The sequence below is a fragment of the Pseudopodoces humilis genome, chromosome 1 (genome assembly GCF_049639895.1).
Source record: "Pseudopodoces humilis isolate 2021_Gansu_Grassland_sample_001 chromosome 1, ASM4963989v1, whole genome shotgun sequence".
Lineage (NCBI taxonomy): Eukaryota > Metazoa > Chordata > Aves > Passeriformes > Paridae > Pseudopodoces > Pseudopodoces humilis.
Genome location: NC_142200.1, coordinates 129,608,342 through 129,624,252, shown reverse-complemented (window position 1 = coordinate 129,624,252; position 15,911 = coordinate 129,608,342). Strand labels below are relative to the sequence as shown.

Below are 15,911 nucleotides of genomic sequence, written 5' to 3'. Positions count from 1 at the left end.
AACTCACCCCTTTGTGGAGTTGAAGGCTTTCTCTTGTAAGTTTTAAAAACTGCTAATGTTCTTTTAATATCACAGTCCATAAACTCTGAATTATCTTTGACCTGCATGCATTTTTCTCGCTGACAATGAAGAGTCTTCATTAAAACACGTTGCTCATTAGAGTGAGAGCTGCATAACAGTCAGGGGAAAAAAGGTATTTTTTAATGGCTATAATAAAGAAGCAAGACTTGAAGCCACAAGTGTTAGGTTTTTTGTCTGAATGTTAAGTGTTGAGCTTCCTAATATTAAGCTTTGCTGAAAACCTGACTTCTAGGGACAAATCCCTGTCCTGTTTTCTGTCTTTTTCAACTCTCACCACAATGACCTTTGTCATTTTGTGAGCCTAACTTTATTACCAAAACCTTTGTTTTTTCTAATAAGCTAGGAACTGTACACAAATGATATCTTAGTGAATGATGTCTGAGTTTGTTTATTGCCATTTATTCAATACCTATGCAGCCTTGTGTATGACCATGCAAATATTAAAATTACTAACGTAAAAGCTAAAGAGCTATGAACCTGTGTTGGTTTTACTGTCACAACCGATCTGCTGAAATACATGTTGAATTTGCCATTGACTCCAGCTGCCATCCTGGGGCCTTGGGAAATGGCAGTTCAGTTGCGTGTTCAAAACCCCCTGATAAAACCCCAGGCTGAGGTTTCATAGTGATTGGAATTGAGTGAGGTGGAGAAAGGAGCAAGTAAGATGAGAGTACGACCGTGATAGGAGGTATAGTAGATGTTGATTGCAGAGTGGGTATATGGGTAAGGATTGGTAGTAGGAATCCTCATCTAGGATTCCTTTTTGTCCTTGTGAAGGTAATGCAGATAAGCTGGAAGGAAAACGAGTTCCTTGGAGAAGATTTTCCTCAAGATCAGGAGAGGGAACTTGATTGTGAGAGGGCAGAAGTGTTTTATGAGGAAGCAGAAACATTTTTTCCAATTCATCTTTTCTTTTTGTGGGCTGGGAAACTGTTGGAAATTGAGAGGCCTCCCTTGGTGTTTTCTCATCCTAAGCAATCACAAAGGGCCTGTGGTTTGCAGAATGTTTTGCTGCCAGACATTAGGCTTGTGCTCACTTAAATCTTTTCACATTTAATATTACCTAATAAAATCAAAGAGGAAGAGAAAAACAAAAAGAAAAAAAAAACACTATCTGAGTTTACCCTATAATGAATTCAGGGAAGGTTTTTTTTTTCCCCTTGTCTTCCATGAGCTTCCTCCAAGGAGGTGTGAGTGAATTAATTAACTTTTGGGGAAGTACTTAATGAGTACAGAATGTCTACAAGTTTGGAATAAAACTACATTCCAAAGCTGTCCTCAAGAGCAGATGTTTATTCTGTTTAGCTGTGAAGTTGTTGGGCATTTTTTTTAGCACGTTATGTCAAATCACTTGAGTCTTTGCACTAAAGCCAAATGAAAGACATTAATAAATATATTTTGAGTTATTATAAAGATTAAGTGCTGTAAGTTACCATGATAATTGAAATTTCTTTGTGTATTTAGAAGTAATGTTTGAAGTTAAATGCCATTGATTTAGCCTAGCAAACTGGTTATTTTTCCCATCTTTTTATTTAAAAAATTAATTATTCTGAAGCAATTTAATAGAATTAAATTGATATTTTTGGGCTGTAATGAAAGCCATTTCTGCTTCTTGCTCTTATTAAAATAGTTTTTATGTACCATGAATTCCACTTTAACCACAATTCAAAAAGGAATGTGCATGTTACTTATGACTTTCCTGCTATTCTTTGTTTCTGTATTTTGCTCTTAGGCTTCCTCAGCACATTGTTAGACCCAATCCTGGCAAGAAGGTGATTGATATGGCTCTTTGTGCCCTGGCTAAATAGCTAAACACAGAGTGCATTGTGTCTGCACTCAGGGAAAAAAATTAAATGCAATTAAATTCATTTCACCTTCAGTAACATGACATTTCTGTTTCTTTCATGTCAGCCTTTATTCTCTTCTATAATCAGATTTTGTAACCCTTTTTATAATGTCTCTTCACTTCAGTAATCAGTGAATAGGATGCTTGTGTTGCAATTTAATTAGAAATTCTCGTGTGCCTGAGTTGACTTTTCCCAAATCCTTGGTGTGGTTTCCACATCTTCCTGGAGAGCACGTTCTGCTGTCCTCTGAGCCGTGGGACACAAAGTCTGTATCTGCTCTTGAGTCCTCCGTGTTTAGCTTTGGAAGGGATTTGTGTGCTCACATTTAGGAACTGAAGTATTTCTTAAAATATATCAGGTGGAAGGAAGAGTCTCTGCATTGGGATAGGTTCTTCATAACAGCAAAGAAAACTCCTGGGAGTTCATTCACCCTTTGTACTGACAAAACCCATGGCGGTTAACACAGCCCTTCACAGAAAGTGTCTGAAAGGATGCGGGAGAATGATGCATGCAGATGAAAAGGGGAGCACAAAAAATCTTCTTCATCCAGCTCTTTGTTCATAATTGTAAATTACAGAATACACAATAGTAATGCTTAGTTTTAGGAGTAAGCATTGATAGAATCCAGGGAAGGACTCTAAGAAACCAGGAGGTGAGTTAGGTTTCTATCTAAATTTACTTTAAAGACTACTGCAAGTAGGTTTCAAAAGTTGTCTTTAGGTTCAGTGAGGGTTATTATTTCCTAGTGAAAAATACATAGGAAACTCCCATTAAAATATAAGGATAAAATCTATTTTATTTGCAGATTTCCTTGGGTACACGGGCATTATTGTTATACTATTAATTTCTTTGTTTTAGCTTCAGTTTTCTATCCCCCAGCCTTATCACCCCATCCCTATCCACCCTGTTCTGTTGTTTCCCATAATTAGTGAAGATACACATCTGTCTTCAGGCTACCACCTAATCTTTAAGGCTGTATGGGTAAATGGAATATAATTATAATTTGGTAGAAATTATGTGCCTTCTGCACATTGTTGTATTACTCTCATTCTTTTTAAAGCAGTCAAATTGAATCTATGACATAGTAGGGCTTGGAGGCTGGGTTTAGTCCTTGCAAAGTAAGTATATTTCAGATGGAAATTTCATTGTGTTAAATTTGGGTGGGAATTAGCCAGATTGGGAGGAATTCTGACACAATGTTACCGCAATGTGCAAGCACCCTGCATATTGTGAAGAAATCACCTGTGGTTATATGCAAAATATTAACAGAGGTCATTTTTTGTCCCCCTCTTTTTCAGTTATTTTTATTTCAGTTGCTGCGAGGACTGTCTTACATCCACCAGCGTTACATTTTGCACAGGGACCTGAAACCACAGAACCTTCTGATCAGTGACACGGGGGAGTTAAAGCTGGCAGACTTTGGTAGGCAAGCAGTTAATTACAAGTCTCTTATAATGTTTCAGGAATGTCAAGACAGATGGTTCCATTGACTTCTCTTCCCCTACCCCCACCCTATTCCTTAGACACACCTTCTTTATTGTAGATAATGGCACATTTTTCTCCTGAGTGAAGAAATTGATTATGGTCAACAAAATGCTTGATTAAAAGGGGGCAAGTAAAAACCAAATACCTACTCGAGTTCTCTCAAGGAAGATCATGCTGAAAGTATTTCCATTTTATTTACCATGAGACCTCTGAAGTAGAATTAAAAACCTTTAAAAAGGAAGGAAAAAAGGTAGAGAGAGACCTGAGGAAATACAGACTATATAAAAAACACAATCATTTTATGGAAGCAGCTCTAGGGTTGTGAAGATCTGGATTAACTTTCATTAAATGGTCATTGAAAGAGACTGAAGGACACAAGAATAAGTGTTCCTTCTGTAGAATAGAGGACACTAGCATCACCTGGACTGCTTTCAGTATCCATTAGTTTTTTCTGGGGAAGCCTTTAGTGGAGTATAAAGTCAGGATAAATTATCCACTGAAATCTTAGCCTTTGGCCTATTTTTAAATTTTTAAGCCATTTTCTAGTGGCTACACCAAGGCAAGTACTCTTTCCTCTGAAAACTATTGTGAATGCAGATGTGGAAAATGGCAATATTTTTCTTTAGTGGTTTTCACAAAAGGTTGTAGGAATTTCCTTCTTTCCTGTAGGTCAGCTTCTCAGTTACTGATTCCAGCAGTACTTTTGAAGTAAGCTGAAAATATGACCTATTGGCCTTTTAAAAATGTCTTTTATTTTATGTCTGCTATCCACATCATGCTTCACATTTCATGCAGCAGCAGTAATGAGGAAGCCTTGTGTGCTAATTGGCAATTTCACTGTTAATGTAGTCGTGAGGTTTTGTCTTTTAATTAGTGTTACTGCAATTAACAGCTCAGTGTGTATTTGCTATGCTGGAGAAGGGAACAGGACTTAAGGTGAACACAGTCCACAAGAACTTGATTGGCCTTTAGATTGTAAGGCAGTTAGAGAAGTAGTATTGGAAGCAATTATCTCCTGGTTTGTGTATTATTTTTTGTTGTCATTTTTCAAAACTTGCTGTTTTTTGAAATAAATGCTTTAAAAAGCCATTCCTGCATGTTGCATTTTACTATGAGCTTTCATCTCTTAAACATGAAACAGGTGCATCATTCAGTGTTCTTGTAGTGAAATGTGAGTTAACCATCTGATGAAGGTGCTGTGCTGTTTAATAGTTTTGTTGTATCATTTACATGTATAGAACCCTATGAACTAATCTGACTTTCAAGTATGCCCATATTATAAACCTTCCAGGAGATTGTAACAATGTTCTTCAAGTTCTCTAGCTTTGTGGAATGCTGAAAACCATAAAAAAATCTCTCAAACTCTTTTGTATGTAAAATGTTTCCTGTGGTGTGTGTTACTGAAGCTCTATGGTCTGTGTGGCTGGAGAGAAGGAAACTTTTTTGCTGAGCTTTTTTTTTAAAAAAAAACAACCTGCCTTTCACCAGTACTATTAAATGCATTGCTGGAGGTGTGAACTGATCACAAATGTCCAGCTCAGACGTAAGTTGACTCTCTGGCTGTGTTGCCTGGTGTTGCCAGAGTGCAGAGGACAGGGTGGGATGCTTTTTTGTGCCCTGCTGTAGTAGAAAATGTGACTATCACTTCTGATGAAATTGTTGTCTCATTGTAGCACCAGGCTAAATATCCCAGTGATGACATGAAAGGCTGGATTTTCACAGCTTTGTGTTGGCAGCAGTTTAAGGTTGACCATTGTGTATGGTTTTCATAGAGGCACTAGAAATGTATAAGTACAACCAGAAAGAAATACACAGTGGTAGAGACATGAATGTGTAATACTGTGCTGAGGATATTTTTTTCCCTTTCAAGTTTGCCTTGACATAACAGAAACATCTGCGTAATCTACTCTCATGCACAGAGAGATTATGTATCTTTTTTTTTTTTTTAAAGCTAGATTTTCTTTCATGGCTCATGACCTCATAAAACTGAAAACCAGATGGGTTAAATTTCTCTTCTGAGAACCAAGATGAAAAACTAGAACTGATGAGGTTAAAGTCTGAAAGGTCATGACCTCTTTCACTGGAAGCATGAGAAATGAGAGCACACCTGTGTGCTCTCCGTGTGCCCCTGTGCATATTTATTTACTTAAATACTGTATTATGATAGCAGTATATGATTATTATTATATTATTATTATTTAACTTATTTAAATGCTATATTATTATATATCTTCTACCTTCCCAGTATGAAAGACTCTTCTTAAACAAGATCTAAAATACAGTCCTATTTCTCTTTATGATTTTCTCCCACAAATGACTGATTTGCAATAATGTGCTTGGAAAGGAAGTCAGTTTAGATTGTATACTTGATTAATTACATGAGGAGCCGTGTGGAAATTAGAAAGATGGTTGTTTTGCTTTCAAATGCACTCAAGGCAGGAGAGAACCTATCAAGAAATCAGTTTCTGTTAGAGAAAGGATTGCCTTTGCTAGCATAATAAATATAAAATCCTAGAGCAAAGGCCTTTTAGTCTCTAAGGACAAGATCTTCAGATTTTGGTTACTTAAGTTTACTAAAAAAATCATCATCATGTCTGAAGTTTTTCATTTGGCGTCAGGCTTATTTAATCTCTTCACTGTAGGATATCAAATACTTAAAAGTAGGCTAGTGGATCACAGTTCTTGAATAAACAAGGTAAAAGAAAGGCTGTTCATATCTGCCAGTGCATTGCACTGCGGCTGAAGTGGAATCTTTGAATAACTGTGGGCATGTGTTTTCTATAGCAGGACTCCCAGACATAGATAGTTCACTGTGTGGGAGTGTCTTTGTTCAGATGAACAGCGGTTTGCTTTTCTGTTCATTGTGCTCTAGCTGCTAGGAAATGAACATTTATGAGAAGACTCAGCGGTCAAATGAAAAGGGAGAACAGAATATAGAGGCTTTATCAAATTAAAAATGGATGACCTATAAAAAATGGCTTTCTTGAGAAGATATAATAGGGGAGGCTACATCTTGAGTAATTGTTGCTGTGAAAAATAGTCCTTGAACACCATTCCTGCATTCTTTTTAAAATCTAATTAAAATTCCAGAGGAAAGTAACGTATATTAGGAATTCTTACGGAATGAAGTGCACAAATTATTTTTGATCCTGTGGTGTGAATTTGGCTGTCTGAGTTTGTTTATTTCCCCTCCTGCATATATCAGTCTTAAGTAGAAATAAAGTATTTTAAACCTCTAATGAGTAACACGGTAAGAAATTTGCCTCAGCCTTCAACAGAAAGACTAGTAATCCTCAGGGGCACCAACCCCCTGAGCTGGTAGGCATGGACAGGGAGCAAAACAGAGCCCCTGCAATCCTGGAGGAAGTAGTTAGTGACCTCCCGTGCCACTCAGACACTCCCGAGTCTGTGGATCCAGGTGGGATTCGTGTGAGGGTACTGAAAGAGCTGGCAGAAGAGCTCATCAGGCCACTCTCCATAATTTATCTTCAATCCCGGTTAGCTGGGGAGGTCCCAGATGCCTGGAGGTTAGCAAATGTGAAATCCATCTACAAGAAGGGTCTGGGAACCCTTCTGGGTCTGGAGAAGGTCAGGGGAATGACAGGCCTGTCAGTCTGACCTCAGGAAAGGGCCTGTAAGCATCATAGAATCCAACTCCTGGACAAACCCAAGAATCACACCATGAACCTGAGTGTACTGGGAAAACCAGCTGATGTCACTGTCAGGCTGCTCTCTCTGATCTTTGACAGACTTTGAGAGAAGTTCCAAATAACTGGAGAAAGGTTATTGCTTTACCCATTTGCAAGGAGGGCAAGAAAGAAGGTCTGGAGTACTGCAGCTTGGTCAACCACTATCCCATAGAAAATAATGGGGTGAGGCTTTTTGGAAGTAGCTTCTGTAGGTGTGAAGAAAGTGCCAGTTCCAGTCAAGGTAAATCGTGTTTGATCCATGGGATTGCCTTCTGTAATGAGATGAGGAGCTCTACAGTCTCCCAGTGCTTTAAGAGTTGGTTACCAAGAGCACAGTGGTGCTTTTTACTTAGGAACACAGTGGGAGGATGAGGGATAATGGTCATAAGCTGAAACACAACTGGCTATAAGGAAGGAAATGTTTGGTATGAAAATCCTTCAGCACTGGAATAGCCCAGAGACGTTATGAAATCTCTGCTTCCCTTAGTGGACTATGCCTGGAACAGTCTGGCAGATTGAACTAGGCAAATTCTCCTTCTTGTGTTGTTCTGTGGCTCAGTAAATATTGTGCTTGTTTTGTTTTGTTTCTTAATGATTGGATATTGGTATTTAGTTATTCTATATGCTGATATAAATCAAGATTGGCTAATCAAATATGTTTGCATGCAGATTATTATACTTAATAAACTCCAGCATCAAGTCCCTAAATAGCTGACAATAATCAGGTGGGAGGTGGGTTCCACCTTCTGTGTGGGACTTTCACAGAAGGATTTACTCTTTCATGCCATGTTTCTTATTCTCTGAAAAGGGCTACTAGCAATCTAATATTCTGACACCTCCAGGAACAATGGGGACCTTTAATCTGATCATAGCACAATTGATCTTACATATTCTTTAGTTAAAAAGTCTTTTGCTTTCTGAGTTGAAAAATAAATAGTTATACTTGTTATTACATATTTTCTGATAAAAGATTTACATAGCTTTCAATGCACTGGGAACATCATCAGGCCATGTGTGTTGAGAACAAAACATTTATGTGTGTAAACTAGCATGTGTCACAGTAAAAGCACTTCTGAAGCCATGAGAGAAACTGGCCAAGTCACTAGTAGGGCCCTTGGCCTGCTTCACCTCGGAGATGATCAACCTGCTGCTGGGGTTTGTTTCTCAGGGAATTTCTTGTTTGTGAATCTTCCCTGCAGCTGCCTTTCCCTTTCATCTCTTCTGTTAGACCTGCAACAGAAGTGAGCTGCATGAAGCGGGTGAATGTGAAGTTTGGAGACCTGTTTGGTCTCTGTTTTGGATTGTGCGGTTATTGTAAGTGCAAGGAACTTCGGGGTAATCACATCTTTTAATTAGATGCCATTCTTTTTAGTATGTATAATGTACTATTATACATAGTATAATATAGTATAAAATAGTATAATATACTATTTTAGTATATTATAGTATTATAGTTTAGTACCTTTTTCTCTGTGCTATGGCTCCAATACAGGGTGTATAAACTATGCAGGCACCTGCCTACTTTAGGTAGCTACATAGCAGGCACACAGATAAAAAGTACAATTTCGAAGTATGGAACAACGGGTCTATAGAAGTATTGTTAGCTTAAGTATCATTAGCAAGGATAGGAAAACTTGATGATTGATAATTTTCTAAATTGAAAAATTTAGAAAATACTTGAATAGATGCTTCCCCTCCCTCCCAATCCCTGCTCCTATTTTTGGTAATTTTAGTCTTTTACAAAAATCTTCAAGCTGCAGTAACACTACCAACAAATTCTAGTGTTGCAAGGTGAGTGACAAGGAGCATCAGGAACTTAGTAATTTAATGCTTGTTTCTGCAGTATGAGTTACTCTTTCTCATCTGTGGGAATGGGCTTTGGAGAGGAAAAACAGCATGACATCTTCATGAAAATGTCTTTCATTTAGTCTCTCAAATAACACTGACCCTGAAGCTTTTCTTGACTGCTTTTTGTTGTCTTTGGGGATCTCTGGATGAGTAAGGATCTGCAGGAGGTCTGTATTATGGTGAAAGTCCTGCCTTAAGCTTTTAGATTTTTTTTTAATATAAAGTCCTCTGATGTAGTAAAAGAATTAAGTCAGTGTGATTCAACCATGCATCCTTCTAGATACATAGAATGATTAATAATAGATAGCAGGAGCAAAGAGACTTGAGGATTAAAATAAAGGGAATTATACTCAATGGAGTTGCAGTTTAAAACTGCAGCTGAGTATTAGACACAATGTTTCCATGCATTTCCATATAGATTTTTCTGTGGAGAGCATGACAGGACTATGTCATGAGGGACAAGGTTATTCCTGTATAGCTTACTGTTAAAATGGCTAAAGCTATGTTGACAAGTTGAAAAAAAAAAGTAGGTTTTTTTTTTTTTCCTTCACAGTAAGAATCCTACAAGGGTTTCTTTATAATATACTGTATAAAATTCCTATGAAAAGTTGAATAGCATAAAAGATTGCTTGCATGGATAACTGTGATGTTTTTCCCATGGAAATATTCCACAGAGTATCAGTTCTTGAAGATGCTGATATAAGGAGTTGTCTCAGAGCCCAAAGAGCTGGTGTTATATTGTTGGTGAAGCCTGACAAAATGGTTAACAAAATTCCTCTGAGAGTGCCTCCAGTTATATGGGCTGGCTCCCTTTGGCTGCCTGGCTTTTGGTGAGCTATTTAGGGAGCCTTGTAGGAAGGAGCAGCCTGGTCACCCCTGAGGCAGCTGGCCCGACACAGCTCCTTTCTGCAGCCCTTCTGCAGGCTCTAGAGAAGGGCTGGAAGCTGTCTGGGTACCATAGGCTGCTGCTGGTAAAGAAAAGCAGTTTACCCCAAACATAGGTCCACAGTCCCCTCTAACACCCTGCCTGAGTTGAACCTGGAAAGAAAAGACATTTCCTTCCCATATTCCTGTGGGAGGTTGCTGTTAGTCCAGGTGCAGCCTGTTCCTTTCTGATAATAGCCTTTGAAATCTGAAGAATTGGCTCTTTTGCCCCTCAGGAAGGATAGTAATGGCTTTCTCTGAGGACAGTAGTTGTACTAAATATCAAGAAAGGAAGATGACTTCAGTGACAATGTTGTGAGGAAATTGAAAAAAAGAAAGTGGGAACCTGGAAAGTGAACCCCAAACTGCTTAAACCTGAGTCAGCTTGCAGTTCTTTATAAAGTATGGTTATTTTTGCATTGAGCTGTAAATTCCTCATTTTCCATGGAGACCAGAAGCTGCCATTGCTGTTTAGAGTGGCAGCTGGGGCTGGAGCAGCAGAGCAGAGCAGACTGTGTGTGCTTGTCCTAGAATAGCCTCGATGGGCTATTACTGAGTCAGGGTAAAAAGCCCTTGCTATCCACATTTCCTGGATCCAGGGAAAGTAAGGCCAGAACTTAGGAGCAGAGCTGATTGGTAGCTATGGCACCTTCAAATCTTTTTTTCTTGGAGGAAAGAAAAATGTAGGCTGCAAAAGCTGTGGGCAGTGTGGACCCAGAGACCTGTGGCAGGCTACCATGTCATTTATTTTGCTTTTCTGAGGTTGATAGGCTTTCCCTCCACCCCCAGACCTTCTTTCTTAGTTTCTAATGGTATAACTGGCTGCTGTCAGGGAGTAGCAAAAGCTGCATTCTTCCCTTTCCCTCCCAGGAGCAAGGGGTTCATATGCTGTGCATGTGACCTTCTCTTGTGATGCCCAGACCTGTGGTGAAATGGGAGGGAGTTGGGGAGGTGGCAGAAAATTTCAAACAACAGCAGTGCAAAGGAGTAGATCTGATTTCTGTCATTTGGGCTAAAAAATTGTTTCAGTGGTGAAGATGCAGGAGAAGGTGTGGTGTAGTGCTGCTGGAAATGTTTCCTTTTTCTCCTATTTATTTGGTTTGTTGTTCTCATCACGGATCTCCATCTAATTTGCCTCATAGATCTGATGGTTTTCTTGAGGTACCAGTTAAATCTATACAAAAAATTACCATGTGAGAGTCAGTGCAGGAAGAATCTCTTATGGGCAGAAATTTGGTTTCATAGTCTATGAAGAAAGAATAGATTTGACATGGGTTTACTGTCTGGAGACTGCAATTGCAAAAACTCTAGGGAGGTTCTGTATTCAACTAAGACTTTAACTTCTCTCTGCCAATTGTTAATACAAAGTAGAGCTACTTACTGTATTTTTGTCCATGCCAGTCTTCATTGATTGCTTTTTAACAATTGAAATTAAAATTCTTTTAAATATGATGCTTTTCAGCTTTTACTAAATCAGATGCTGTAACTTAAGCTCTTCCCACTGAGAAGCACTGTGCAGGATTATTGACTGAAAAGGAGAATGTTTTATTTTTTAAAAAGCATGGAGGACCTGGAGATTGGTGTGATTCACTAAATGGGTCCCTTGTTAAATGCATCTCAGATTACTTCGGGTTCAATGCAATTCTCTATTGTTACAAGTGAGAGTTATATCAAGCCTTTAAATAGGAGGAAAGCATCTTAATTATCCATTAAGGGTAATAAAGGAAGTTGGTTATGACACCATTAAAACAGCTGCGATGAAAAATCTGTTTCAGTATTTTGTGCTTAAGAAGAACATGGGATTTGAATGTCATCTGTACTGCAGCTAGCTCAGTGCTGTGTTATTATGATAATCATGATTTTTTTTTCCTTGTATTGCCCACTTAAGTGTGAATTAGACTGTTATGTGACAATGGCACAAAAGACTTGGAAAACTCTGATCAGCTGTCTGTACAAAAGAGATCCATCCATCCATCCATCCATCCATCCATCCATCCATATCTGTAGATGTATTTAAAAATATATTGTTTTATTTGAAAAAAGCCTTATTCAGTCATGTCATGATGTTCTCTCAGTTTTACATGAGAGCATTTTCTCTTCCTACACCTCTCCATACTCTTTTGATTATGATTTTGATTTTGATTATCATAGTTATAAGCTCCTGTATTTAAAATATCAAACTTTCATTTAAACTTTATTGTTTTGAAGCTTCTTTGCTTGTTTCTGTTACAGTAGTTACAAGGAAAAAATACTATAGAAAAAAATGTACTGCTCATCGTAAAGCTTTTGAATACAGGTCTCCAAGTAGCTCTTTTCTACTATCTTTTCTATCTTGGTCTGATTATGATTTTGTTTTATGATTCCTTATTTAAGAGAACATACTGTATTATATAGTGAAAAAATTATGCCAAGTTTTAAAATTATTTTAATGTCATTAGTGTGTTAATAGTTACACAGATTTATTTTAAGAGGAAATAATCAGCTAGGTAGATATTAAAGGTTAACTGGGAAAGGTGTGGATTAAAGAAGAAAAAATTAGCCATCAGTCAGAATAAAAATATTGATATGCAAAGAAAAAGATTAATGTGAACAGAACTGGCAGTTCATTAAGAGAAATGTGCCTTTAACACAGTCTGAAATAATTCCATAAGCGAGATTACATTTTAAAGAAATGATAGCTCTGTAATTTATAACATCATTTGTTTTGTCCCAGACAGTTTAAAACCTCACTTTTCTGCAACACAGTCGCCTTTTATCTAGGTAATTCTTAATAATTTATGTATTAATTTTTTCATTCCTTCTGAAAGACACAGTGCTGGTTGTATTAATATATTCATAGATGCATAATTTGTCCTGATATAAATTAAAATCATGCTTGCAGGGCTACCTGCATTAAGATGAGAGTTTCCCCTGCATCAGTTAGCCTTGATAGCTAGAAGTGATCAGGCAGTGCTTGTCTTAGCAATACTTTACATTTCTCCAACAACTTCCATTTCCAAAAACTATACAAATAAATGATAACTCCAAGTAGTTACCTTCATGTGTATTACAAATAGCCATACTTTGCTTGACCTTTTTGTCTTATAATTTGAAGACCCAAAGTTAAAAAACTTAAAAGTGGGAGAATCAGGAATCAGCAGCTTTGTCTGGATGATGTGGGAACATTAACAAAGGCTTTGCATGGGGAGAAAATGATGCTGAGTGACTTCTGATTTACATGGTAGGGAGAATGGCAGGTTAGAGCTTCACCTTGTTAAAGGTCCTCAAGCCCTTCTCCAAGGTCAGTTGTACCACCTTGGCCTTTTCTGGCTCATAATATGTCAAATTGTACAGCAAATTTTTTTGTGTGGTCATTGGAAATAAAGTAGGAGGAGATTTTCAGATGTAATCTCTTTTATTCCCACCCACAGCCATGAATATTTTCATATCCTTCTTATTGCAGCAATTTTTAAGTCACTTGGGCATCAAATTTACTTGCTTTTGTGACTATATTTGCTTTTAACCATATGTCATTGCAATGTTTTTAAGTTATTTTAAGTTATTTCTGGACTCGTCTGGCAGGCTGGAAATTTGGTTCAGCTCTGACCTGTCTGTAGACCTTAGGAAAAAATAAATCAAAAAAAGGCAGGGGGAGGGATAAGAAAAAAGGCAGCAGATCACTAAAATGTACTTTATAAACACAAATGCCTGTTGCTAGCTTCTTGAAATTTTGCCAGTTCTTTGCCCATTTGTCTTACAGTGCTCAGGATTACCACCAGCTTTGCTACACAGGTTGTAGGCTGTGATACTAAATGAGACACGCTTATGTGTACTAACACTCAGTTCACACATGCAAACTTGATAGAGTAAATGGTTTAAATTAAGCATGGAATGCTTCCATAACAGTATGGCAGCAGTAGTTTGTCGGTGGTCAAAGTGCTAATAGGGATCCTTTGCTTGCAATCTACAAGTAATTTTTATTGAGCACTGTGTTCAGAAGTACATCCGTTGTCCCCAGGTTGAATAAATAAATTTTCACTTGTTTTATTAGTTACAATACAGGGTTTTGCAGTTCTACTGACTTGGTAAGCTTACATCTTTACATAAAGGACTATATTGGGTTGTATAGCTCCAGCTTTGCCATTCTGGCAGTGGCATTTTAGTGTTCATTATCACTTCAGAGAAAAATGCTGCATTAGGAGCAGTTGAGTTTTAACTGCACATTTCCAGAATTGTGCTGTTAAGGAATAGCCTTAATGCCCTTCTAATGTAACTTTTTTAAAAATGAAATTGTCTGCTTTAATTTCTTCTTTTTCTTTGACAAAATTGTATTAAGAACTGAATAGATGGCTCTGCAGGAATATGGATGCCTTATTACTGATGCAAAATCAAATAATAATTTAGACCTAAGCATATTGGAATGTCTCTCACATATAAGTTTTCTTATAAGATTTGTGATTCAGATAATTTAAGATGACATATACATTAAATGAGTTTTGAGGAGTAATTCAATTGAACAGGTGAGTCTGAGACTCAAGAGATTTCTGTTGTTAGATGTTGCTTTATAATACTGCTTTACAGAAGCAACAGTGCTTATACAGATTCTGTTATTGGCTTCACTCTGAATAGCAAAGTGGAAACAATTTTGAAAATTAGTGAAATCTTCAAGTTATTTTGTAGTTATTTTGTTCTTTGTATTTAAAAAAGCTTTTATATAATTGAGATTTTTTTTCCAGTTTTGTTAGTTTTGCACCAGTGTTTGTTTTCAGATCATTTTTCTCTGATTTAAGCCTGTGCAGTCAAATGTGGCTTTAGATGCTGTGGGTGTTACCTAGTATGTGAATGTATGTACCAGTGAGATAACACATGCAAAATGTACTGGAGTTCTTTGGTAGAGCTCCAAGACAGTGTTTTACCTACTAAGGGAATATGTAAGTTATGAGATAACACATTGTAGCAATGACAAAAGTCAGCTAAATACTTGTTTTATCTATAAATAGTCTGGCTCAGGTACTGGAAGCAGCTGGGATTAAACTCCATGAGCTCTAGAGAAGAGTTTGTGCCAGGCAGGGCAGCCGTGGTTCATGAGCTGAGGGTGGATGAGGGGCCAAATGCAGCTGCACTCTGCAGCGTAGAGATGTGTGCTCAGGTGACACACAGGATGTGTGCTTGGCTGGGACAGGAGGCACATCAAACTCACTTGCACTGGCTCTGCAGTATAGGGGTGAGGATCTGGTGGATACTAGCCATGGAATTTTGTCATTTATACGTAAACCAGACCTTTCATTGTAATAGTTGGTGGTCTCAGCACCCATGGAGTGACAGTTTTTCAAATTCACAGATTCCACTCGTGCAGGATAATGTCAAATGGCAGAGTTGTTTGATTTGTAAACAAAATACTTGTTACAATGCTCTGCTTTTCGAAAATATTGTTTGTCTATAGATCTTAATATTGTTCAAATACTTGTTTTTCCACATAGCCCTATTCTCGTTAAACTACTTATCCTAGACAAGTTCAAGTAAATTTGCAGCTACTAGGTTAGACTTTCAATAGCTGACCATGACTTGAGATATGCTCTTCATCAAAGTTGTCCAAATGTTTTACATCTAGATAAGACATGATAGATTAGCAAAACTGACCCCACTGGAACAAATCACTCCACAGAGTAAAATCCCAGTAGCTTTGTCTTTTGTCCAGCACTGCACAGGTTCACTTCAGTGTTGTATGGTCAGTTAAGAAACAAAATTACCTGAGGGTAAACAACTGGGATTAGATGTTTGGATGGAAAAGTGTCAGTGAAACTTAGCTTTTGTGTTTCTGTGTGGATGACTGTGAATCACTGCAGTAGCACCAAAGTGTGCTTATTAAACAGTTCTTCAGCTGTCAGGTTTCATACAACATGAAACTAGGAGGACTTTAATGGTACTGATGCCCTGTATACAGTTGAGTTGCATCTGGTGTGTGTTCAGTTCTCTTTGCACCTGGGTAGAGGGGGAGGCAGTTTGTCTATGTGATGAATTTCTAAAAAAGGTAAGGAGAGCAAGCATATTTATTTCT

At 37.7% G+C, this 15,911-nt stretch overlaps 1 protein-coding gene across 4 annotated transcripts in view; it reads left to right on the top strand.

Annotated features, from left to right (window-relative positions):
* The window catches only part of CDK14 (cyclin dependent kinase 14), a 311,069-nt gene that overhangs the window by 155,120 nt on the left and 140,038 nt on the right, over positions 1 to 15,911 (top strand). For all 4 annotated transcript variants that reach the window (XM_005518789.3, XM_014248691.2, XM_088059192.1 and 1 more), the window contains one exon: positions 3,227 to 3,350. In XM_005518789.3, coding sequence (XP_005518846.2) covers positions 3,227 to 3,350 — 124 coding nt within the window. The remainder of the gene's footprint in view (positions 1 to 3,226; positions 3,351 to 15,911) is intronic.